The sequence below is a fragment of the Neovison vison genome, chromosome 1 (assembly GCF_020171115.1).
Source record: "Neovison vison isolate M4711 chromosome 1, ASM_NN_V1, whole genome shotgun sequence".
In the NCBI taxonomy this organism is placed as follows: Eukaryota; Metazoa; Chordata; class Mammalia; order Carnivora; family Mustelidae; genus Neogale; species Neogale vison.
In genome coordinates this window covers 15,274,990-15,300,790 of record NC_058091.1, presented here as the reverse complement: position 1 = coordinate 15,300,790, position 25,801 = coordinate 15,274,990, and the positions used below count along the sequence as shown (strand labels likewise).

Below are 25,801 nucleotides of genomic sequence, written 5' to 3'. Positions count from 1 at the left end.
AAGCAATTTTATATATGTATGTATATATTTCCCAATTTTATAATGGCAATTCTTTCTTCCATTATAGCTGTATTTCCCAGGGTAAATCCTACACTATTTTACAGAATTTTTTTTAGCTGTATCTGTTTAACGAGTGGGTCACTTTTGTTTTCCCTATGAAATGAATGGTAGTACCAGTGGTGTCAATAAGGGCTAAAATGTGGAGAGTGACAGCCTAAATTTAATGATGCTGGAGCTTGGGTATTCAGACTGACATTATCAACTGAAATGTCCAAAGCGTGTTTACATTGGTACCACCAAAAATTAAGAATGAAAGGTTAATTTTATAACCTCTTGTGATGAAATAGCCAGCGAGCATTCTAGGGTAGGGAGGGACTGGCAGGTCTGTCCCAAGAGGAGGAGGTAGCCATAAGCCAGCATTAAGGGCTCCTGCCCATAGTGAGCAGCTGACCACAGTTCCCACCTTTCCCCCTCCACCAAACTGGGGGAAGTGAGCTCGGGCCGCAGGCATCTTCGCCTCACCCTCTCTCCACACCCACCAGATCCCTTGGGATTCCCATGACTTTCTGCTCTTTAAGAGCCTCTGGTGTGACCCATGTGCCTTCGAGGCTGCCTGGCGTGCTGGGGACGTGCCTGGATCTCCCCTTCCACAGATACTCAGAGAATTTAATTTGGCACAAGACTCTCATTTAAATTGGGAGATGTTGAATATGATTTTTAAAAAAGATGAAATCAACGGAAAGCTCTCAGTATTTGGGAATCTAAGTTTATATAGCGTGACTTTGTGTCATTTTTTTAGGTAAACACCTCCTGGAGTCTTTTCTTCTTCCCTGTAAAACAAAATTGGGTAGAATGACCTCCAGACCCCTTCCTGGACAAGCTTGGACTGTCCATGGCACCTTCATATGGTTTACTCTTTTGTTTCCCACAATCTGACGATCCAGCAGCTATCACTGTCTTCATTTTTTTTTTTAAAAGATTTTATTTATTTATTTGACAGAGATCACAAGTAGGCAGGGAGGCAGGCAGGGAGAGAGAGAGGAAGGGAAGCAGGCTTCCTGCTGAACAGAGAGCCCGATGCGGGGCTCGATCCCAGGACCCTGGGATCATGACCTGAGCCGAAGGCAGAAGCTTTAACCCACTGAGCCACCCAGGTGCCCCCACTGTCTTCATTTTATAGATGTAGAAAATGCCACTCAAGTGATGGGGCCTGCCAGAAGTTCTGCAAACAGAAAGGAGGTGCCACAAAGAGGTGCCTCCTCAGGCCACGCCCCCCTCCCTGCATCTCTTTAGGTAGACAAAGTAATACACAGATACAATAAAATACCCATTTAATTAAATGTTTATTCAATGAAAGTATGTATAAAAACTTACAAATCTGAGAACTCAACTATACATGAAACAGGATGACGGGATATTCAGTTTTAAACATATACGTACAGCACAGCTATGAACTGTTCTTCCCTTTTCCCTTCGGTCCTTATTTCTGGCTCCTGTTCTGTCCTGTCAGACCCATTCTCTTATTGGCCCAAGGAAAGATTAATGGACACATTTTACTGCTTTCAGGCCAATGGAGGAAATTTCAGGTATTTAAAGGACAGGGAAAAAAAAATGTGGAGATGAAACAACAAAATCGAGTTTTTTTTTCCCTCAAACAGCAATTAGGTTTTTTTGTCCTGATTTTTCTTTGCCATTTTTGATGCTTCAATGAATGTTGCCAGTAAAGTATTAGCATTAACGTTTAAAGTCATTAAAGTTACTACATGCTTTGCCCACAGCCTTGCCTCTGAGATGCACTTTCCTGCATACATACACTGATTTAAAGCAGCTGGTCGGTGCCAAAACAAATTTACCACCGGTAGCTGCTGGAATGGCATGTTGTTTTCTATTCAGAAAGACAATCTACAGAATAACAGTACTCGCAAGTCTGATTTTTAAAACAACCAACAGATTTATCAGAAACTAAAACAGAGAATTTTGTTCTCATTCAACTTTGAAAGAAGCCAGCAACTGGATAAGGCATGTGCGTTAATACACCTGTTTATCACAAATATCCACACATTTTCTCTTACAAACACACAAACTCACAGCTTTGTCATGTTTTATCCAAAAATTAAGATTGCCATCACATTATTACTTTTTCTCTTTTGTGTTTTGTTCAAGTAGATTTCCTAACGAATGATTTTTCTTGACTGGACATAATCTCAAAGGACGCATTCTGAAATAAGACACCTGGAGGATAAATACTAAGAACATTTACTTGGGTTTAAAGTTTCCCCACACCTTCTAGATTTTTGCATAGTACAGAGCCCAGCGGAATCTCTAAGAAGCATGCTGTATTTTCTGCCGTTTTCCGAGAAGGAAGACTTATTACCCAGGGAAAGTCATAATTTGAGTTTACCAAATTGCATTCTAGTTGTTTTGTTTTGTTGTATACCCTTCATTAGTTGCAAGTCTGCTTTTAAATAATCTAAAACGTCTCAAAATCTATTTTGAGTTTATAAGTACTACTGCCCATTATCTCTCCAATATCCCCTGACTCGAAGTAAATATGTTCCAGGTTTATAATGCACAAAGCCTCTGCGGAGGAAGGGCTGGGGACAGGGAGGCGGTGGGGAGGTCGGAAGGACCGGGGACCTGTTGGTATCATGCCACGGAGAACTACAGTTCTGAATTGGGAGGTGGGGTGGGGTGGGGCAAGGGGGACGGGAGAGGAGACCGTCTCTGTAAAAATGACAGTTTTTAAAAAAAAAAAAAAAAAGGGTAAGTCACATTCAGTCTAACAACACTGTTTCCTGCTCCTTTTTGATGGAGGCTAACACTGGGTGGTCGGGTTCCGTGACTTCCGAGTCCGCGCTGCCCAGGAGAATGGACCGCCCCTCGTCCAGGGCGAAAACGTCCGAGTTCTGGTTCTGGCACGAGTGTTTCACCACCTCGTTGGGAGTCGAGAAGGTTTTGTCGCACAAGTTGCACTTGTACGGTTTGTTGGTCTGCACCAGCATGTTGTCCATCTGGCTGCCCTCCTCGAACGTGCACAGCTCCAGAGTCTGCTTGTCCACCATGGTGTAGGTGTCCATGCTCTGGTTGAGGCACACGTGCCGCGCCGCCTGGTTGGCCCTGCAGAAGCTCTTGTCGCAGGTGCTGCACTTGAAGGGCTTGCCGGTGTGTATGTACATGTGCTCCCTCCAGTGGCTCTTCTGGATGAACTTGCGGCCGCAGATGGTGCACTCGTACTTGCGCCGCTTCACCTCGCGCTCCTGGTCCGCCTGCTCCAGGTTGTCGATGTCCGCGATGTCCGAGGGCGGCGGCGTCTCCGAGTGCGGCTGCCCGTCGATGATGGGCGAGTCGGAGATGTGCTGCAGCTCGCTGTCGCTGATCATCCCGGCCTCGGGCACCTCCATGGCGTCCTTCCCCAGGTCGGGGGCGTTGCTGCAGAGAGACAGGGGCCCCCGGCTGTCGCCCGGCTGGCCGGACGTGAACGGCACGCCCGTGTGGATCTGGAGGTGCTCCCGCAGGCTGCTGCGCAGCGTGAAGCGCCGGCCGCACAGGTGGCAGGCGTAGTACTTGGGGAAGCTCCCGTTCCTCTTCATGATGCTCGGCTTCACGTGGGCGATGGTGAGGGCCGCCGGCTGTTCGTCCGAGGACGAGGCCTCCAGGTTGGTCTCCTCCCCGGGGGGCGGGGGAGGCACGGGCGTGGAAACGAGTTCCGGGGACAGCGAGGTCTGCAGCGGGTCCGAGGGAGTCAGGTGCGTCCGAGTCACCGGGGCCAGGTTGGAAGGCAGCTGGGACAGCTGGGAGGCCTCGGGCGCCTGCTCCTGGCTCACCCGGGACGGCTGCGGCCGCGCTTCCCGCCCCAGCTTCTCGGGGGCAGAGGCAATCTTGGTGGCCTGTCGCAACTGGTGGTCCGCGATCTGAATGCCGTACAGGGAAGAAGCGAGCGGGAAAACTTGGTCGGGGTGAGAAAAGGCGCCCTGGCTGGCCAGGCTGGCTTCCTGGATCAGCGGGTAGGCGTGCAGAAACTTGATCCCCTGTTCCAGTCGCACGGGATCGATGAGCTGGGGTGCCATCTTGCCGGTGTACATGAGATGTAAGAGATAGCTGAAGATATCCGGCTGGATGTCGGTCGGTTTCAAACGGACACACTCACTGCAAGAGACAGGGACAGTCTGTAAGTAAATGTCAGCCCATGTCTCCTGGGAGAACATGATCTCTGGAGAAAAAAGGGGGCAACTTTTAAAGGCAAATGAAACCAGAGCATTTCCCCTTTCTTATGGTTAGTGTTTCATGAACAGGAATACTCAGGGGAGATAACTGGAACCCATGTAATTTCATGGTGTTAAGAACAGACAGAGACAATAAATGTATCTGCAAGGATGAGAAGGAAAAAGTTCACGTTAAGCAAATATGGTATCTTAACTCCTAGATTCTTGAAGCAGTTTTTTTTCTCCTCAGAGTCTACATGAACTTCTATCACATTGTATTTTTAGACAGAACTCTTTGAGAGTTCTATATAAAAAAAACTTTTGTGTTTTGTGCGGAGGATCTATTGCTTCTCCGTCTGAAAGTGGCCTGTGACCCGGACATGGTTAAGAGCCGCTGACCTGGCAGAGCTTTGGCTAAAAGTCTATGATTTTCTATTGATCCAATGCCATCCAGAGCTCAGCAGGAGATCTTTTAAGGCAAATCAAACAATCTACCTGGTGAGAAAGTTTCTTCACTTGTAAAATGACACGGGGGAGCTGGGCTAGTATGAACCAGCGCTAGGAGCCACACCACAAAAGTGAGAGAAAAATAAAACCTAATTCTGTTGGTGCTCTAAACTCTCTGATCTGCACCCCCCGCCCCAGGAAGGTATGTGGGAACATTCTAGCTCTAATGGGGTCAGATCACCTTCCCAGTATTGCTAGACTGCAGTAAAAAGCGGTTCCAGGACAATTCCCTTACTTACCAAATGTAAATACCACCACCACCAGAACTACCCCCGGTCTTTATAGGCATTATCTCATTAAACTCCATTCATTCTCATTTTCCAGCTAAGGGATTGAGGCTCAAAGAGATTCATGCCTTGCTCAATATCAGAGTTCGAAGAGGGATTTAAATCTCGGTCTCAATCCAAACCCATGACACCAAAATTGTTTAGAGCATGAAAACAATCCTGTGTGGTGGTTCAGGCAGAGGGGACTGTTCCTATCTGACAGATCTGGAAACTGAGAGCCCAAAAAGTTAAGTGATTTATCTGAGGTCCCTAAAGCAGCTAGTGTTTGCCTCATTCAAGAAACATCATTCTGGGGGCGCCTGGGTGGCTCAGTGGGTTAAGCCGCTGCCTTCGGCTCAGGTCATGATCTCAGGGTCCTGGGATCGAGTCCCGCATCGGGCTCTCTGCTCAGCAGGGAGCCTGCTTCCCTCTCTCTCTCTCTCTGCCTGCCTCTCCATCTACTTGTAATTTCTCTCTGTCAAATAAATAAATGAAATCTTTAAAAGAAAAAAAGAAACATCATTCTGGGGGCGCCTGGGTGGCTCAGTGAGTTAAGACGCTGCTTTCAGCTCAGGTCATGATCTCAGGGTCCTGGGATCGAGCCCCATGTCGGGCTCTCTGCTCAACAGGGAGCCTGCTTCCTCCTCTTTCTGCCTGCCTCTCTGCCTGCTTATGATCTCTCTCTGTCAAATAAATAAATAAAATCTTAAAAAAAAAAAAAAAAAAAAAGAAACATCATTCTGATCAAGCAGCTTTAATCAAGAAGTCCCAAAAAACTCTTCCTAAACCATCACTAATGACAGCAATTCTAATGCATTAAAAGCAACGACTGTATCTATAAAGTATGAGGTGTGTGCTGTATGTCCACTGAGTGAATATATTCTAGAGACAATGCATTTTCAATTTCAAGGACAGCTTCTTTGAATGCCTTTAGAATGTATAATCATTTTTAAAAATGGAGGAATTATTTAATCAGGTTCTTACAATGTATAATCATTTTTGATTATACCACTTCTTACTCTTGTAACTCTTTTTGTCTCCTTTAGCTGTTTATCTTATCAATATATGTTTTTCAACATGCTAAAAAAAGTCACAGTATACCTGCTCTTCCAAATTTAACATTTTATTCTATTTTTTAAAAGAGTGATTTAATAGCAATTTGTGACAGACCAGATTTGAGGAATTCCTGTCTTGCTATCAATACGTGTATATTTCAAGATGACTGCATACAAGTAATCACGTGAAAAGTGTCTGCCTACAAAGTATGGAAGTCAAAGAATAAAGATTATGCATAGAAACTAGCAGCACTTTGATGGCAGAAAGAAGAGAGTTTCTGTGACTCTTTTTTTTTAAAGAGATAGATCACTCATTTTCCGTCGGAGTCTTTTTATAGGTGGTCTTCCTTTCGAGCACAGGGTGGGTGCCGACAATACTGTGTGTACACTAGAATACATTTCAGGGGCTCTAGGGAAGTTCAATATTCAAAACAAAGCTTCAGGGATCATGTGTGGGGAAGAATACTTTAATCAGGTAAACAGCCACCTCCAAAACAGAGAACTGGGAAACCATAGGCCTTTGGAGATGCGAAGTACTCCCAGGAGTTCACAGGGCACCTTTGTTCTGCTGGAAGGCTATGTTCCTCCAGGCAAAAGAGAACGCAAGCTCCCCTCTGCCTCCCAGAAAGAGAAGAGAAGGGTCTAAGTCCCAAGGAGGGCTATGTTTTTTAGCATCTGTGATCGGTAAGTACCAAGTGGGGCCCCTTTCCATAAAAGTTGTTGTCAGTTTTATGGTTTTCCCTTTTTGTTACTATATAGGTTGTCCTCCTCTGTCTACTGTCAGTGATGGGTGGTTACTGAGCAGAGCTCAGGTTTTAAAGAACTGTGTGCAATCTCTGAAGGCAAAGAATAAACTGGGCTGGGAGACCCTGCCAGGCTGGAGGGAGAAGGAATCCCACGGGGCTGGAGAGAAACCACCACGGAGAGGGAGGCCTCTGGGATTCAACGCCAGTGCCTAGGACCCTGGGAGGTTCCCAGAAACCAATGATCTTGATTTCTCGACTTTATTTTTTTTCCCTTAAAGCAGAACACATGCACACATATACACATAGAAACACTTGAAAAAAAAAGTTATTTTAAAAAGTTCCTTAGGTTACATTCCAGCAATTTCCATCCTTGACTGCTTCCCCTCCCAGCTAGACCTCTCTGCTTGCTATGGGCCAGACTTTGGTCATTTCCAAGTACTTCTCGAAGGACAAAGCTCCCCACAAGATAATTACACCTACATGGTTTGGTTTATAGGTGTCTGCTTGAGACACTTTTAAAGGAAAAATAAGGTTTTAGCATAGCCACAAGCCCTTTGTGCAAACTTTCACAGGAATTTGCATTTTTAATCCTTCCTTCACTAGAATCTCAAAGGAAAAAAGGGGCTTAAAGAACCTTAGAAATAATTAATTTTACATAATGTTCTACCTCGCTCAGGAGGTTGTGCTTAGCCAGACCTGCCTCTCTGCAGTCTGGGGAACTCGGTGTTTGCAGTCCTGTGAGATTCACAACCCAGTCACTTCCAGGGCTGCACACCAGACAGAGACATCTAGTGGTACTACAGACAACAGAACACTCTTAAACCAAGTGTGAAAAACCTGTATTCTCAGTCCACCTTCTGGGTAATCAAGTGGCAGCTTACAGCACCTGACAAAGAAGGCCCTGGTTTGAAAGGCTGCCTCTGGCCTTTGCCCTCTGTTTGCTTCGTCTCAAAGAGAAAAGAACATTGGGGACTCCGATCTACACAGATACCACATTTCCTTTTTTACAAAGGCATTTAAACTGCTCTCCACTTAAGTTTCTTGAATCGATTTAAAATTCATTAAACTGGGGCGCCTGGGTGGTTCAGTGGGTTAAGCCTCTGTCTTTGGCTCAGGTCATGATCTCAGGATCCTGGGATTTTGAGCCCCACATCATCGGGCTCTCTGCTCAGCAGGGAGCCTATGTCTGTCCTCTCTCTGCCTGCCTCTCTGCCTACTTGTGATCTCTGTCAAATAAATAAATAGAAGATCTTAAAACTCATTAAACTGTATTTTTTTACTCCTCAAAATGAAAATCGTTCCCCCTCAAGACAAGTTAACTCATTGTGTTGAAACTTCTAAGCAAGTCTCTGACTACGAGGTAAAAGGGAACGTCCTTAGTGTTGCAGGACAAAGCAACCTCTGCTCCCCATTATCCCTCTTCTTCACCCATTCTGCTCCTCCAGACACTTAACTGGTGGCCATTATGTACAAATACCCAAACTATACACTGGGCATCCACAAAGCTTGGTCAAAGCTGGTCTCTGCCCTAAGGAAACTTACAAATGAAGGGGGTAGTGGGAGAGAGAAGTCCACGGAGAACAATACAAGGAAAATGTGCTGATCTTGTAAAGGGGCAGAAAGTGCTGTGAAATGTGAGAGAGACGAGCCGGCTTTGGATCACTGTGGGGAGGGTCGCAGAAGAGGCGAGAGGGAGCCGGGCTCCGGGACTGGGCATGATGGCCAAGCAGGGTGCCCAAGCAGGCTGCAGCCTTTGGGACTTGAAAGAGAAGCAGGAATCCGTGTGCTGTTTTGATGTGCGACGGACGGCCTCGAGGTTTCTGATCCAAGCAGGACACTCTGGACTAGGTTTCTGATCAAAGGTGTCCTACAGTCACGCGCTCGCTGGCTCTTCAGGAATAGTCATCTGACAGGAATGATTAGGAAATGGGAGGAGGTAAGAAGGGGAAGGAAAGGGCTAATGCAAAAGAGACTGTGAGGGAAACGTGATTGGGGGCGGGACCAAGAAAATGGGGTTTTAGAGCAATTTTAAGTGCGGCTTACTTGGAGATAAATAGGGAAGGACCTGGGAAGGTCTAACTCAGCTTCAGACACGCTGATACTCCATTCGACCCCTTGAGCAGCAGCCTCGCAGCCTTGGGAAGCAGAGTTCTGGACGCAGAGAAAGGTCAAGGCCAGAGTTGTAAACTTGTGGCTTCCACTGGAGGCCAAATCCAGAAGAAACAAGCTCCCCAGGAGAGCGCAAGGGAAAGAAGCATGGAGAGCTCCAGACTAAAACTCAGCAGGACTCTCAGAAGGCTGCTGCCCAGAGGGCAGGAAAACAGGGAACGTTCTGCATTATCAAAGTGCAGCTGATGCAGTGCGGCCAAAGACAAGGACGCCAGAGGCTGAGAAGAGCCACGGTTTTGATGAAGAGGTTGACCTTAGAGAAATGATTTCGGTAGAGATGGAGCACAGACCACAGTGTCCCCAGAGTGGAGGGGTTAAGGGGGTGGGGGGGGAGCACCAGCAAGACTGTGGCTCACCCTCTGAACAACCTTCACCATGAGATGAACGAGAAGGTGCCCCACAGCACAGTCAAGGTACCCGGGATGTTGATCCTGCAGCGGCTCGGATACGGGGGCAGTGCACAGTGAAAAGGATAGAACAGAGAGTAAGAGGTCGGATCTGTAGCCTGAGAGCTGGAGGAAGACCATTTTTCCTTAGAGGGTCCTTTTCTCCAAGATGGGAGAGATGGGAAGGAAAGATCAAACAAAGATGCTGAAATTGAGATGTGTTAGGAGAGAAAAGAAGGGAACTGGGGAATTCATGCCCTGAAGCTTCTCATTAGACTGGCAGATAAGGATAAAAATAGGGAAAGGAGTGGAGGCAGCCTGGGGGCCCAGGGCTGGAGGACTGGGAGCGAGGGAATCAGGCTGCTACTGCCCATCCTGGGGGTCGGGCTCAGCTACCCAGGGTGCTGGGCATGGAGGGGCTGCCGGGGGGGCTCGAAGGTCCATGGAAGTGTGAGTAACCAAGATGCGCAAGGGGGCAAGTGAGGTCATGAGGGAAAACTGGGCGCCCAGGGACCTAGGATTCCAGGGAGAGGAGGTGAGCCCCATGGTCTGGATGGGCTAAGAGCAGGTGCAGAGGGGAAGAGGGCCATGAAGTTCAGTGTCTACAGTCATTAGATTATTATCAACCACGTTAGTTACCTGGTCTGATGGACAAACAACATCTTAAAGTAATTGGAGAATGAAGCAAGAACTGATTTGTGTGCCTTGAAGTACACATCGCCGATGGCAACCGTGCAGTCACACAGGAAACCAAACTCTCGCTGCGCGTTTAACTGTTGCAGAAGAATAAGTCCATGGTTGGCCAAATCCATTTTTTTAAAAATCTGCAAAGCAAACAATTTTTTTTTTTAAGAAAGGTGATTCACAAGTAAGTATGTGTTCCTTATAGTCACCAATAGTAATGACCACAGCTAACAAGTCATGCGAACAATGTGACACCGGCTGGCTCATTTCACCTCCATGGCCGCCCTGGGAGTCAGCTGTCTTCACTCCCATTTCACAGATGATGGCATTTACAGCGAGGTGGGAGATTACGTGGTCTGCCCAAGTTTACACAGACGTGCGTGGGGGAGCCAAGCCGGGAAATGAACTCGGCTGTCTGCGTTGCAGACAGCAAATGTCCCCAGATCAGTTAGTCTTTGAGTTTACGACTCCAAATGCTAATTCTAAATGACCTGTCTACTAGAACTTGTCAAATCTTCCATAGAGATCAGTAAATTAAGGTGCTGGGCGGGGTGGGCGGGGGCACGGGGGGACACAGCAGAGTAGGGTGAAGATCTCACCAAACTGGGGCATTTTCCAGCTCCTGCCCTGGGGACAGGGCTGCCCCTGGTGGGGATAAAAAAACGCGCCCGTTATTGCCCTGGACACCTGTGCTCATGGAGGGAGGGAGTGGGATGGCATCCTCTTCCCTTTTTTGTGGATGAGGAATTGGGCTTTGAGAGGTGTAAATAAGTTTGCCCAGGCCATCAAGCTAGAAGGCAGGGGAACCCAAATTTAAATCCCATTGTCTGACTCCAAATTCTAAGGTCTTCATTGTCCCACTTCACCCTAGCAAAGCACTGGGTCTGAATCAGCTGTAGAGGAGCAGAAGTGCCTCTAAAGGAGGTAGCTCGGCGCATCAGTAGGCTGCTCCTTTCCCGCCAAGAGCATTTCTAACAGCCCCTTACACACAGATCAGCGTTAGACTTAACAGTAGACTCCGTGTTACCAAGAGCGAATGCCTTCTAAGATTGCGAACAGGGCAAGGATGCCCACTCTCGTTACCGAACATAGTACTGGAAGTTTGGGTTTGTGCAATAAAGCAAGAAAGGAAATAAAAGGCATACAGAGAGGAAAGAGAGAACCAAAGCTGTCCCTCTTTCCAGATGACATGGTTGTTACCTAGAAAATCCCAAGGAATCTACAAAAAAAAACCCAAAAGCAAAACCTCCTGGAACTAACAAGCGAGTCTGGCAACACCACGGGGAGGCTACAAGATAAACATGTGAAAGTTAACTATAATTCTCTTTACGAAGTTTGAGCCTGTGGACACTGAAATTAGAAATATAACACCATTACAATCACTTAAAATGTTGAAATACATAGGTTGTCGCTCTAACCAAACATGTATAGGACTTGTATGTTGAAGAGTCTGAAACACTGAAGAAAAAAAAATCAAAGAATATTTAAAGAAATGGAAAGATACACTGTATTTATGGTTAGGAAAATCCAACATAGCACAAACAAATTTTTCCCAAGTCAGCATATAGGTTTGGCAAAATTCTTATCAAAATTCTTGAGGGCTTTTTGTTTTTGTTTTTGTAGACATAGATGAGAATATTCTGAAATGTATCATGGAAAGCCAAAGGAACCAGAAGAGCTAAAATGAGTTTTTTAAAGATTATATTTATTTGGCAGAGAGAGAGATCACAAGGAGGCAGAGGCAGACAGAGAGAGAGAGAGGAGGAAGCAGGCTCCCCGCTGAGCAGAGAGCCCGATGTGGGGCTCGATCCCAGGACCCTGGGATCATGACCTGAGCCGAAGGCAGAGGCTTCACCCACTGAGCCACCCAGGTGCCCCACTAAAATAATTTCTAAAAAGAATATTAAAGTGGGACGAATCAGTCTGATTTCAAGATGCGTCGAACAGGTATAGCATTCAAGACAGCAAGGTCCTGTCGAAGGGATAAACATACAGACTAGGAAACAGACTGAGAACCCAGCAGTAGAGCCACATAAATATGCACAACTAATGCGGACGAAGGCCCCAAAAGGGAAAAAAAATATAACTAGACAACAGGCAATGGACTAGAAGATACATTTCACCACAGAGGCTATGCAGATGGTGAACAAAGACTTGAAAAGAGCTTCAGCCTCATTGGTGACTGGGGAAAAGCAAATTAAGACCACGGTGAGGTTTCATTATATATCTATCAAAATGGCCTACGTAGAAAATAACGGCAACACCAGATGCTGGCAAGGACCAAGCTGGACCGCTCGAACTGGGCGGGGAGAAGGTGAAGTGCACAGCCACTCTGGAGAAGCGGTTTCTTAAAAACTCAGTATGCGGGTACCGTTCCACCCAGCCACGGGGCTCGTGGACACATCTGAGAGAATGGAAACCTACGTTCGCACTGAAACCTATGCGTGGACATCCACAGCAGCTTTACTCCTAATAGCCCCAAACTACAAACAGCCCAGATGTCCTTCGGTGGGAGGACAGTGATGCACGTGGTATGCCCACGCCCCAGGAACCACGCAGCCAGTTAAGGCACATGAACTACTGCTACGTGTACAGAGCAAGGTGGGTGCTTCTGCGGAGTGAAAAAAGCCAATCCCTAAAGGTCACACGCTCTCTGATCTACGGCTGTAACATTCTCGAAAATCAGAGGAGCAGAGAACAGATTAGTGACGGGAGGCGAGGGGAGCAGGAGGGAAATGGGTTCGGCTATGGAAGGGCAACACGAGGGATCCTTCGGACAGGAATGTTCTGCAGCTCAACTGTATCAGCGTCAGCACCCTGGTTGTGATGTGGACTACAGTTTATCGAGAAGTTTCCATCAGAGGAAACTCGGCAAAGGGCTTATGCGATCTCTCTCACTTCTTGCAATTACATGTGTGTCTGTAGTTATCTCAAAATAAAAAGTAAAAGGAAAAAAAGACAATCCCACCACACATTAACTAATTGGCCAGATTTAAAAAGAAAGGGGTAATAACGATGACACTTAAGTGCAGAACTGGGAAAGCTACTGTGAAGGATGCATTCTCAGTAAGCTTTAGAAACAAAACAGAACAAAACAAACCAGACCCGTGGCAGTTCTTACTCAGCTGGTACTGAACTCCCCACTCTCCTTCCTGTGCTAGGCATGATCTGGCAGATTCAGAATTAACAAGTGTGACCTAAAAGAAAAGAAGGAAATGGAATAATACTTTGAGAGACCAATCAGGTCACGGAGCAAGGATCAAGGATGTCCAGTGTCACGTTTTCTATCAAGAGCTGTCTCCAAGTAGGAAAGGCAGGCGGGTCACCCAAGCTAGCAGCAGTCTGGGTACAGAGACCCGGACCGCAGGCTCATTTATATGTCCACGTCCTTGGGATGGATCAGGACCCTCGTTCCCCCAGGATTTTCGGTGCAGATGGGAGAAGTGAGAGCACTCAGAGGAGGAAGGGGAGACAGAAACAAGGTGCGAGGTTCAGGATGAAAACACGAGTCGGTGCCTGCGTGCAGGATGACGGGGATTACACAGAAACATCACTCTAACCTGACCGCCCCCATGATAGACAATTAGAAGCCTGTTGGCTGGAAAGTGCCAGCATACTTCCTTTTTCCACCTTACCAGTCAGCCTTTTTCTACAAAGAAGCATAACACCCCCCTGAGAGCACCGTGCCTGTGCCTTGAGCTGCTTTACTGCGCTTTGTCTCTGAGGCAGTTCCCCTTATGCCTAGGCGGCTCTGGCTATCCCTTCCCTGACAGCAGCTTTGAGTATGAGAACACATGACTGTTTATTCCCTGATGATAATGACAAGAGTGGCTCTTACTGATGGAGTGTTTACCACTGACCATTCGTTTCCATACGGTCTTTATTTAATTGCGCATGAACTTATCTGTGGTATTGCCATGCAGATTTTATAAAGGAGGAAACAGGCTGAGAGGTCAGCTGGTCTGCCCACCTCCCCCCACCCCCCCCAGGATCGACTCGGTCGGCCTTAGAAGAGAGATTTAAGCAGGGTTGTCTGGTTTGTTGGTACGCGCTATGCAGGAGTTTGTTTAAAAATCAATCGGAAACAGGGGCGCCTGGGTGGCTCAGTGGGTTAAGCAACTGCCTTCAGCTCAGTTCATGATCCCAGAGTCCTGGGATCGAGTCCCGCATCGGGCTCTCTGCTCAGCGGGGAGCCTGCCTCCTCCTCTCTCTCTCTGCCTGCCTCTCTGCCTATTTGTGATCTCTCTCTGTCAAATAAATAAATAAATTCTTAAAAAAAAAAATCAATCGGAAACATTATTTTTATTGCTGCTTTTGAGCATACATACTTGTGATAAGACATTCGACTATCACAGACGCACAGTTGGGAGCTGTCCAGCCATCCTCCGCCCACCCCCCCAGTTTCTCCATACTCTGCCAGCACGGGGATGGGGGGGTGGGAGGTGGTAGTACCCCTTCTTAAAGAATCATTGCCAAATCCATTCTCATTTTCTTACCTTCTGTGGATTTAGTGATGAGAGGAAGTATATTTTTATGTTTATTGATCATTTACATTTCCTCTTGTATCTCTTCATGAGCTCTGCTCAGTTTTCTATCAGGTTGTCTTTTTCTTATTGATCTGTAAAACCCTTGGTATATAATAAAAATGAGCCCTTTAAACATGTAAGTCGCCAACATTTCTCGTACTTTCTTTTGATTTTGTTTTAGAGATTTTGACATATAGTTTTACGTTGTTATGTCATCAAACTTATATATATTTTATAGGATTTTGAAGTTTTTGTTCTTACAGTGAAAATCTTGATATAGCTGTTGGGCTGGCAGAAAGGGCTACTTAAGATGGCGAAAGTTCCCTCCACAAGACCTGAGCTCGGACAGGAGAACAAAGGCCCAAGCAGGAATCTGAGACCCTCCCGCCCCGGGCTCCAGTGGACCAATGGGACCCCGGCGAGCAGGCGAAATATCCAAATAAGGGAAACTTGCCAAAAGACCCCTGAGCTCCCTCCTCGAGACCCCTTAAAAGCCCCCTCCTCCCTGCCTTCGGGGAGACTTCTGCCACTCTGCTTTCCAGAGTCCTGGAACCTCGCCCGAGGGTGCCCACCTCCTCCCGGTGCAACTTTCCTGGCTCCCCTTCTCCTGAGCCCTGAAACTTCGCCGGAGAGCGTTTTTAATAAATCTTGCCTTGCACCCACTTTGCCTGGTGTTGTGTTTATCTTGCCGGAAAAAACTTTATAATAGCAAGAGGTAGAGCTCCTTCTCATTCCACAAACAGCCCAAGGTGAGTATTTTTTTTCAGCCCGTAAGAATGGAAAAAATGGAAAAAGACTGAAAAAAAAAAAACACACACAAACACACACACACAAAAAAACCCAAAAAACCAAACCGTGAAATGTTTCTTTTTTAAAGGGGGTCTATCAGTTATTTTAGAATCTCGAGGGGCGCTTGGGTGGCTCAGTGGGTTAAGCCTCTGCCTTAGGATCAGATCATCTTCTCAGGGTCTTGGAATCGAGCCTTGCATGGGCTCTCTGCTCAGCAGGGAGCCTGTTCCCCCTCTCTCTGCCTCTTTGCCTATTTGCGATCTCTCTCTCTCTGTCAAATAAATAAATAAAATCTAAAAAAAAAAAATTAGACTCTCAATTTAGAGATTTCCCATTTGACCCAGAATAGTTAACATCCTGAACAGGTCTTTCACACAGAGAGGGAAGAACACATGTAGAGGAGTCTCAAGGATGTGAAAAAAGCCAAACGAGAGGAGGAATCATGGAAAGCATGAGTCTTCTGTTCAAAATGTATATAGGGAAGACAAAACTTTGCATAGACTTTTTTTTTTTTTTAATCTCACTTTGGACACCCAGAAAAGCTTTCTGAGGAAGAAAAATCAGAACCAACTCAGATCCCCCCTCAAGTCTGGCACATGTGAGTGAGTCTGAGAAAATGGGGTGGAGGGGTCCCCAGCCTGGACTCCATGAGAAGGGCAGCTCGGGCAGTGCCGCCTGCCCCTGCCCAGTCGACAGCACTCCCTTGTCCTAAACCTCCTTTTGTCATCACGGCCCCTTCAGAGCTGTTTCCACTGAGCCTGTGCTGCGCAGGCTGAGGCTGCAGCATCTTCATGGGGGGCTCTGCTTGAGGCCACCCCCGCTTGTGGAAATGGAAGTCCGCTCCTTGCTTCCCACCTCCCGTCCATGGCTCACACGTGCACCGCTCCTGCCCTGTGCACCGAGACAGCTCAGCCAAGGTCATTGAGGACCTCTGCTCCCCAGCCCCCCAGACTGAGCCTACTCGACCTCTCTGCGGCATTATACCCTTCCTCCTGCTCCATAAATACTGTCTCGGGCTCCGAGGCCGCTGTGCTCTGGTTTTCTCTCACCTCTGGCTGTTCTATTTTAATCTCCACCAAGGATTCCTCTTTTGCTGATGCTTCTTTGCCTTGACCACAGCCTAATTTTCCTTCTGTGGACTCTCTCTGGGAATCCAGTCCGCTCCCACTGGGCCATTCCAAATGACTCCTCAATTCAGAACAGGAAAAACAATTCAAATCCCCTTTCCCCCCGCCCCCATTTCCTCCAAAGGACACTAAAAGCCACGCCACAAACCCCTTCTTTCCGTACCCCCTGCAGAGTGCATGGCACCGCCATCCATCTCTCGTGCAAGCCAGGAGTCTCAATTCCCCCTTTCTTGGCCCCACTTCCCTCATTCTACAGTCGGTCACTCACGGCCCACCAACTTCAGCTTCTTATCCCACCGCCGAGCTCTGTCTCCCTACACATCTCTCCAGCTTCCGGCTCTAGCTCTTGAATCCATCCACACGGAATAGCCAGAAGGCTCTGTCCAAAGGGCAAATCTGATGTTACTCTCCTGCTTAAAATCCTCCTGTGATCCCCTACTTCCTTTAGTGTGAAACCCAAAGTTTTCAGCACAGCTTACCAGTCCTCCACGGCCAACCCCTGTCTAACTGCACAACATGGTCTCGTGTTAATGGAAACTAATGGTTTCCAGACTTTTGGATTTTATAGGCCTACTAAAAACCAGCCAACCAACCTTGAAACTAGGGGTCCATAAGGGTATCATTTTCTACTTTTCAAGAAAAGACATAAAATATTCACACACCCAGTAGGGATGGGGGACTTCTAAGTGTACATGGGCAGGAAGAACATAAGGTCTGAACACCTTTCTAGAGGAAGGGCTGTTGGCGGTCTATTCAGTATATGGAAGAAAAATGTTCTAATGCAAAAAAGTACAACATAAAATTTTCCTTTATGACATTAAGTTGTGCCCAATTGTTTCCTTGATATAAGATTATCATTTGATGACCTTCATGAAATGATCAGGTAAAACTTGTTCTGAAATGCAAGCATCACTAAAAGACCAATTTCATCTTGAGTCTATGGATGGTAATGGGGACAAAATGATGTTATTTCACTCACTTTGGAAATGCCAGATGAGCTGAACTAAGCTGAAGAAGGGCATCTTTCTTTATAACCAGAAGGTCCTGAAGCCCAGGCCATTCTTGGGCTCCCAGCCACCTGCAACACTTACTGCTCAGAGCCCGTTCTCTCCAGGCTGAGCCCAGCACCGGATCTCTACTCCCACGGTCAGGACTGGGGGGCCTGTTTGAACGGGGCCTCAGAAACTCTACGCTAGACCTTCAAACATGCCAATTCCAGAAGGACCCACCACTTACTGCCTCCCCTGTCCCCTCGGTCCCCAACCCTACTTGTCCCCTGCAGAATTTCCCTGACCCTCAAGATTAGGAGGCCCTCCTTGCCTCTGGAACATCGGTGAACATTCTAGTTTACACTGTGTCTGCCTGATGCTTCCCGAAAACACATCACTGGGTCTGATATATCACTTATTACTTTATTTCACATACTAGCGTATTGTCTGGTGTTCAGTATTTGTTAAAAAAAAAAAATTAAGAAACTCTAGATTCAGAGAAAAGAATGTTGAGTTCTTGGCCCCTGACTAGCTGGGTGATGTGGAACAAGAGCTGGATTTCTATTTATCTTAGATTAACCTAAAAAGTTCACAGCAATTTAAAGGGAGCTATTTTTGATTTTTAAATGTCATTTTGTGTTTCTTCATGCTAACAATTAAGTTCTGAACAGTGCTTTCTATTTTACGGTAACTCTTTACACTCATCATTTAATCCTTAATAACACCACGGTGGATCATTTTGTCACTCTTCAGTATGAATTATGATATGAATAACCACAGCTTTAATAATAAATGACCCCTTATTATGTGCCAAGGACCAACCACCCTCTTTCCAGCAGAAATCTACTGGACTTAGGAAGTTAAGTGACTTGCCCACATGTAGTCCAGCTCGGAAGCTGCAGATCTGGGGAGCAGTCACACATCTGTCGAGCGCTTTCGGAGCTGCCAGGTATAGTGTTCACAATGGCATGGAGAGTACAGAGTTCGAGCGTAGAATCAAAGAAGTACACAAATTTACAAAATTAAAATTTATCATGAAACTGGGGTCTAATTTTGGGGTTGGAGATCAGGGAAGGGTTTTGTGAGGAAATGCCAGTTAAGCAGGTATCTGGAGAGTAAGAAGAGTCAACTGGGCAAAGACGGGAGTGTTCCAGGCGGAGGGGAGGCATCTGCAAAGGCCCTGAGACAGGAGGGAGTAAGATGCAGCTGAGGAACTGGGACAAGGTCCCTCTGACTGAGTGACTGAAGGTCAAAGAGACGGCAACGGAGGAGGTGAGGCGAAGTTGGAGACTCAGGTCTTCTTAAGGGTTTTGGTCCGTATCTGAAAAGCAATGGGAACCACAGAGGGGCTTTCGCAGGGTGAGCTATCAGATGGCTGCCCTGCAGAGCTAAACCAAATCTGACTGAGGAGTGAAGAGGCAGGTGAGACTGCCGGAAGTGGTGAGAGGGGAGACATTTCTGTGGTCTAGAAGAGGTGACAAAAGTAGGTGGTGGCGATGTGGATGGGATTTGAAACATAGTTGGAAGATCAAAACTCAACAGAGCTGGCGGTGAATTGGATGGAGGAGGGCGGGGGAAACCAATGTGTTCAAGAGAACTCCTACTAGATTTCTCCCTTGTGTAACTAGAAAGATCATGGGGACTCCGGCCAGAAGAGAGAACACGGGCAAAGACCAGCTTTGTGAGGAAGACCGTGAGGTTATGTTGGGAGGAGGTGGGACCGTGGATACTTCTGAGTCAACCAAGTGGAGGTGTGCAGTGTGCACGGTGACTGTACTGGTCTGGAGTCCTGAGTCCCCACCGGGATTTATGTCTGAGAGTCTTTGGAGAAGCTGGGTGTATCTGACTCCAACCTTGAATCACTACATGACAGTTCACAGAGGTCACAACTGCAAGCAGGAGTCAAGTCAATTCTGGTCTAACGGGTGTAAATTTCACACGCTTTCCTCTGCACTACTTGGCTCTGGAGGTCAGTCCTCGGAGTTCCTAGTACTCCCAGTCACAGAGGGCTGCCATGAAATCGTGACAAGAAACTGAAGACCTACATAACGCCCCCGATCATTTAAAACTGTACAAATAACTTAAAAAAAAAAAAAAAACCTAAATTCAAACAAAAAAATCATTTGTCTTTCTTAAATCAGAATGTGAGCAGAAAGGCATGGAGGGAAAAATAGAGATGGGGGAGGGGAGGAGGCAATTCTCCTTTTTTAAAGATTTTATTTTTAAGTAATCTCTACACCCAACATGGGGCTGGAACTCACAACCCGGATAATCAAGAGTCACATGCTCTATGGAATGAGCCAGCCAGGTGCCCCGAGGGGAAGCAATTCTTAAAAGTGGGTTTTCATTGAATGCTTTCTTTATATATATATGTGTGTACAAAGTTTTTTTTTTTTTTCTTTTTAACTTAAGCAAATTCAGAGACTGCGAGATACAAGTTGAAAACACGTCAAAAGCACTTTTCAGAGCTAAATATAAATGACCACTTGTGTAATTTAATGCTTCACCACTGTTTTCCACACTGATAAAGCCATACTGCCTAGAGGTCAAGGGCTTTTGCCTCCAGCTGGCAGCCCAGGTGGCGCTGATACTTCTGTGCAAGTTACTTATCCTTTGGAGGTGAAGCTGAATGGGACAATATCATCATAGTATATTTTGACAACCCAATTTCCTCCTACATTGTCAGTATAAGAAGAGACCAAAACAGCTTTTGGGAATTGATGACTCACTTTTTAAAGATAATAGCTCTCCTAAGATACTAAATACCACTTAGACTACCCATTTTGAGGGCACTAAAAGGGTCCTCTAAAGTCCTTAATTTTATTTAAGTGAAGCATAAATGAATACTGTAATGCACAGGACACATCAGTAACAGAAAAAGCACTACCCACAAGTAAGATTGATTCTTTCAAGTAGCTCAGACCACTTACCAAGATGAAAAAACTGCTTTTTCAATTAGTATTATTAATAATTAACATTTAGGGCCTATAAAGTAAACCTGAATGAGGCTGGCCATTTGAATTTTAATGTTTTTAAACTGTTTCTCAAAGCTAGGAAATGTGTCTTAATCAGTTGTGGTGACAATTTGATGCATTGTTCCTAACATTAGTCAATCCTCTTCCATTGTAATTAGAAAAAGGTGGGACATAAACTAATCAATAGCACGTATTTTGACTTTGAAAACCACTGGATTTGTAAGAGATTGTCTTTTCAATTACAGGTTGCTGACGTTAACTTTGGAATTAGTATTTAATTTTTAAGTGAAGGTCAGAAGGAGGCAGTTCCGGGACAGTTTGTGTCAAGGAGAACCAAGTCAGAGGTTTATGGCTAATGGAGTTGATATTAAAGTGAGAATTTTAAAGGCATTATGCTATAATCAACTTTAAGGAAACCCACATATGATCACATAGCAAAATTTAAAAACCTAATCTAATTTGCTATTTTTACAAATCTCTTTAACAGAAGACAATGGGATTCTGAATTTACTCTACTTCTCCATTTAGTTTGTTGTGATAACTGTTTTGGTTGAGTACTCAAGAAAATCCAACCTCACCCACAGATGTAGTTGGCAAAAGAAATATATTAATAGCTTTTCCAGGAAATTGTGGATATTTTTCTTTGAGACCACACCAAAACCTGATAAGTCGTAGTTTCTTGAAGGTTAGCAGTTTGATCTAAAAATACATAACGAATGAAAATTTTCCTACTCTCTTACAGTAAAATTCATTGCTCTAGCTTGCACTTTGAACGGATCTTTTACCCATGCATGGTTTTTGTGAACATCCCCCATGGGTCACTGGAAAATATCAGCTCGGTGAGTTATGCAGTGGATCTTTCCAACGTTGACACATTTTGTCAACAGCTAAAAAGTCCAACAACATCTTACCATTATTATAAAATTATTTTGACTTTTTTTTTTAAATTGTTTTGACTTTATGGAACCCTGAGGGGGTCCGGGAGATTCAGAAGAGTGTGCAGACCACACTCAGACAACCCCAACCCCTGCTCAGAAGCACTGTGAGGCTCAGAGAATCTAAGAAGACCGGCGTGATGTGGAACACAACCACACATTAAAACCTTTCTCAGATGACTCTGAAGGTTCTCCCTTGCTTGCTGCAGAACTTAGGCAGGTGCACAATTTAAAGGAACTGAACCTCTTGCAAAGTAAAAAGGGCAGTTTTACAAGTACTTAGATACCTAAAAATGCTTTATAAATTCCTATCTTTGCACACCGAGCTTTCTTGAAGTGAGAAAGTCTTAGGATGCGTACCTCATTCATGGGAGCTGGGAATTATGGGTTTGAGCATAAATACAGCCTCTAACTTGGCCTTATAACATAGGGAAAAAATGGTCCTACACTGTCTTGGACTGCCAACTTTAAGTATTCTGTGGCTACTGATTCCATCTCTTAATGGCATATTAGCGTCGTAAAACACTCTTATTTACTACTGACTCACAGTAGTATTTTAATTAAGTTTAATTTGGTAACAAAATTGTAATTCATATACTTGGGCACAAATAAAGCCTAGAAAATGTTCTCTCTGACGCTTAGAATGTTTACAATTTTTTTTTTCCTCAGGAAAATAAAAAATTTTCAATTCCCTTTTGGGTTTTTAGAGTCCTGCTTTGCAACTGCAAGGAGGTAGGAAAAGTGATAAATTCCCATTTCTGCCGTGTGCATTCTGAAATTTATGGCAGTCTCTAGCAGACCAGCAAGCTCTTCTTTCACCGTGCCAGGCTGGAACCACACTACTTGCTCAACGTTTCAATTTTAACTTCAGGGAAAAGTCAGTGGGACTAGGGATCAAGCACCAAGACAGTTAAGAAGAAAGGGTGGAAAAGTCTCCCAGCTCCAAAGCCATTCCTACGGCAATGCCACTTACGAGCCTTGAAGGCTTCCTTCACTTTCTACCTCCATGTCAGGGCTTCTCAAGCTGGGAATGCGTATCCGCGTACACTGGACATGCAGTGTTCACAAGGAGCATCTATCTTAGAGGATTAAGGTGAATACAATTTTATATTTTATATAATTTTTGTATTACAGAAGAGATCTTTGGGGACAGTGCAAAGTTCGTATTAATCATTATGATAAAGAAGAGAATGTCATCGTGGCCGCTTTTATTCTGTGGCCTAAAAGGTGCCCCCGGTTTACGGTGCTGCTGGAGTATTTCAGTGGACGTTTGCAGAGCACCATTTACTTACACCCTCTTTGAGAGAAGCTTTTAAAACTGGCAAGTGGTTGGACTATCCACTACAACAAAGCTTCAAGGGTGATTTATTTGCTACCCTTCAAAGGATTCCTTCACTACTATTTGTGGCACTAACTACTCCTGGTATAAATTGTGCTTTGGGATCTTACCATGGTATCAATAAGAGGTCAATTCTTTGGCTAGAAAATAAACTTCTATAAACCACCAATTTATTAAGTGAGAAATGCCCAGCTTAAAGGAATATGGAACTTTTTCTTAATAATTACATTTTAACAGTTTGAAAACACCCTGGATATACACCAAGGTTATTTAGAACGCAAAATGAAATCTAGTTTTTTAACAGTTAATGTCGGTTTTTAATAAATCACAGAAATGAGCATTTATGATGTCTTAGTTCTGATTTTCTTTTCAAGTTCAGGCCTCTCCAACTAAAATGCTAATGCAGGGTTCCCTCCGGGTCTACTTGGAGGTCTGTCCTAAAAAGGACAGGGCAACCCATTTAAGGGAACCCTGAGCACCCCTAAATTCTGTATGAGCCCGTAATTCTGACCTTTTTTATGCTTTATTTTACTGAAACAATAACCTATTAAAATGAATAGAATTGACACTTATACACTAAGTGCGCCCATTGTATTTGATGGAGAGCAAATAACACTGCAGCGATTGGGGGGGAGGGGGTTAATTCCCCAAGGCATCATTAGTTGAGCAGTTGCAAGTTCTTGCAGTAAATGGCCTAGCATTAACAATCTGCATTTCACCCTGCCCACTTTTTTGCCTGCTCAGGTACCCTTGCTTTCTTATCGCCCCCCTTTCACTACCAGAAAAGGTCCTTGCTTCCTAATCACCTCTGTATCTTTGCAGTATCTTTGCAGCCTGTTTAAAAATCATTGGTTTCGGGCTTCTGTTACACCAGAAAACCGTCTCGGGCCCGGGAAACAAGCCTCCGAGCCCCCAGCCTCCCCTTCTCGGAGCCCTCCGGGGTGGGATGGCCGCGCGGGCTCGGGGCGCAGCACCGACGCCGGCCCACGCCCCAAGGCAAAGCAGCCAGAAACCACAGCGCAGCGCCGAGCTAACCTCGGCCTGAGCCGAGGCTCACATCGGCAACGGAGCGGAAGCCGGAGGCTGCCGGCCCAGCGTGCCCACACCCGCGGCCCGGGCCGCAGCGGTCCACCCGGGCGGCGCCCAGAGATGCCTACATCTGCCCTGACCGCAGGCGAGCGGCCCAACGGACGCCCAGTCCTGCCTCGCCCCGCCCCGCCCCGTCCCGGGGGGCGGGGGCCCGGCCGGGGGCGGGGCCGGCCAGACCGGCGGGGGCCCGACGGGCCCGGGCGCCGCGCACCTCGGCCCCGCCCCCATCCCCGAGGGGCTGGGAGGAGGGGAGGGGAGGGGAAGGGAGGGGCGACGCACTCCGGCCGCGCCGCACGCTCTCCGCTTCCCTCAGTCCCGCGTGCGCGCGCGCGCTCGCCCCAAGTCCCGCGGAGTTTAACACAATGCCGACGCCTACGCCGTGCGCAACGCCCCGGCTGGCGCAACAGCTCCGGCGCCGGGGGCGGGGGGGTGGTCAGACAGGGCGAGGGGAAGAGCGCGCGCGAGAGCCGAAGACAGCGCGAGACCCGAGGAGGCCGGAAGCGCGCGTGCGCGCCCCCGCCCGCGAGCGGGGAGGCGGAGCCGCAGCAGTAGCGGCAGCAGCTGTAGGAGCCGCTGCAGCTGGGAGAAGCGCCAGAGAGGCCGGGCCTGCTCCGGTCGGACCGGATCCCTCCCCTCCCCCTCCCTCTCCGCTCCCCTCCCCCAAACCCACTTCCGCAGCTCGCGGCCTTGCCGCCGAAGAAGCAGCAGCGGCAGCAGCAGGAGGCGGCGGCGAGGCGTCGGAAGGATTACGCACCTGACGGGCCCGCCTCTCAGGGCTCCAGCGCGGGACGCTCACCGGCCGCCGCCGCTCGGGACGCGCTTCGCGGTGGCGGCGAGAAGGGAGGGACCGGCAACGGGGAACGGAACGCGAATCGCCCCCCTCCCCTTCCTCCCTCCCTCCCTCCGATCCGCCGCCCGCCCTCTCGGCTTCCGTCCCCTCCCCCTCCCGCAAAGCCCCGGATGGAGCCGCCGCCGACTCGCCGCCGCCTGGCTCCGGGGGATGGTTTTGTCAGGCGGCCAGAGCCCCGGCGCCAGGCGCAGCCGCCACCGCCCCCGCGGGGCGCCCCTGCCCTAGCTTCCCAGAACTGGGTCCCCGTGTGGTCCGGGCCCTCCGCCTGCCTTCACCCGGAGCCCCGGGACGGGGGTCATTCGTCTTCTTTGTTGCCACCGTTGGTGCCGGAACCGTTTGCGAGCTCCGGTGGCCCCCGCCCCCCCTCCGCCTTCCCGGAGCCCGGGTTGGGGGCGGCACGTGGGCACCGGCCCCGGGAGGTGGAGGCGTTGCGCGCTTACCTGTCGCCGGTGCTGCTGCGGCGGGGGGTGTGGAGGAGGCACCGCTGGGCAGCCTTGGCCGTGCTCTCCCCGCCGCCGCCGCCTCTGCCTCTCGCTGCTGCTGCTGCTGCTGCTGCCGCCGCGGTCGGTGTCTCCGGCGCGGCGGCGGCGGCGGCGGCGGGGCTTTTCCTGTCCGGTTACGTTAAGGTCACATGACCGAGAGAGCGGAGCGACTAGTGCAAAGAGGCTGAGAGCGGCTCCCGCCGGGGGGGAGAGGCGGCGAGAGAGCAGTGGCGGCAAGAGCCCCCTCCGCCCCCCCAGCCGCCTCCCCTCCCCCCGCCCGCCTCCGCCTCCTGCTGCTCTGCCGCCGCCGCCGCCGCCGCCTGCAGCACTAACTACACTGCCGCTCCCACCCAGGCTCCGCTCTGCTCCAGCCAAACTTCTGCAAACCATGTGCAGCCGAGGCGAGGAAACTTCTCTCCACCTATTGGGGCTGGAGGCTTGAGTCACAAGCCCCATGTTTACATATAAAGTGTTTAGGTAGGACAGTCCTGGAGATGCTCCGGGAAGGGATGCAGAACCGCTCGGATCCGTCTGCAAGCTTCTGCTTGACATCTCTTGGCCATTATCTTTGTCCCTTTATTTCCCGTGTGTTTTTAAGTTTTCATCTTAAGACTTGAAATGAGTGGACTTGAGAGCCAGGGAGAAACTTGTAAATCACTAATACCTTTCTGTCATCAGTGGAATT

At 47.7% G+C, this 25,801-nt stretch overlaps 1 protein-coding gene across 2 annotated transcripts; it reads right to left on the bottom strand.

Annotated features, from left to right (window-relative positions):
• Nucleotides 1-1,326: 1,326 nt before the first annotated feature.
• ZBTB2 (zinc finger and BTB domain containing 2) lies at nt 1,327-25,175 on the bottom strand. Of its 2 annotated transcripts, none has more exons than XM_044244010.1 (3): nt 25,075-25,175; nt 9,971-10,155; nt 1,327-4,146 (listed from the first exon to the last, which is right to left on the bottom strand). In XM_044244010.1, exons 2-3 carry the CDS (start codon nt 10,141-10,143, stop codon nt 2,775-2,777), a joined length of 1,545 nt encoding a protein of 514 aa, XP_044099945.1. In that variant the 5' UTR covers nt 10,144-10,155; nt 25,075-25,175; the 3' UTR covers nt 1,327-2,774. The 2 variants fall into 2 exon arrangements, with proteins under 2 accessions (XP_044099945.1, XP_044099954.1); XM_044244019.1 differs by lacking the exon at nt 25,075-25,175 and adding an exon at nt 24,539-24,631.
• Between the last annotated feature and the right edge of the window lie 626 nt (nt 25,176-25,801).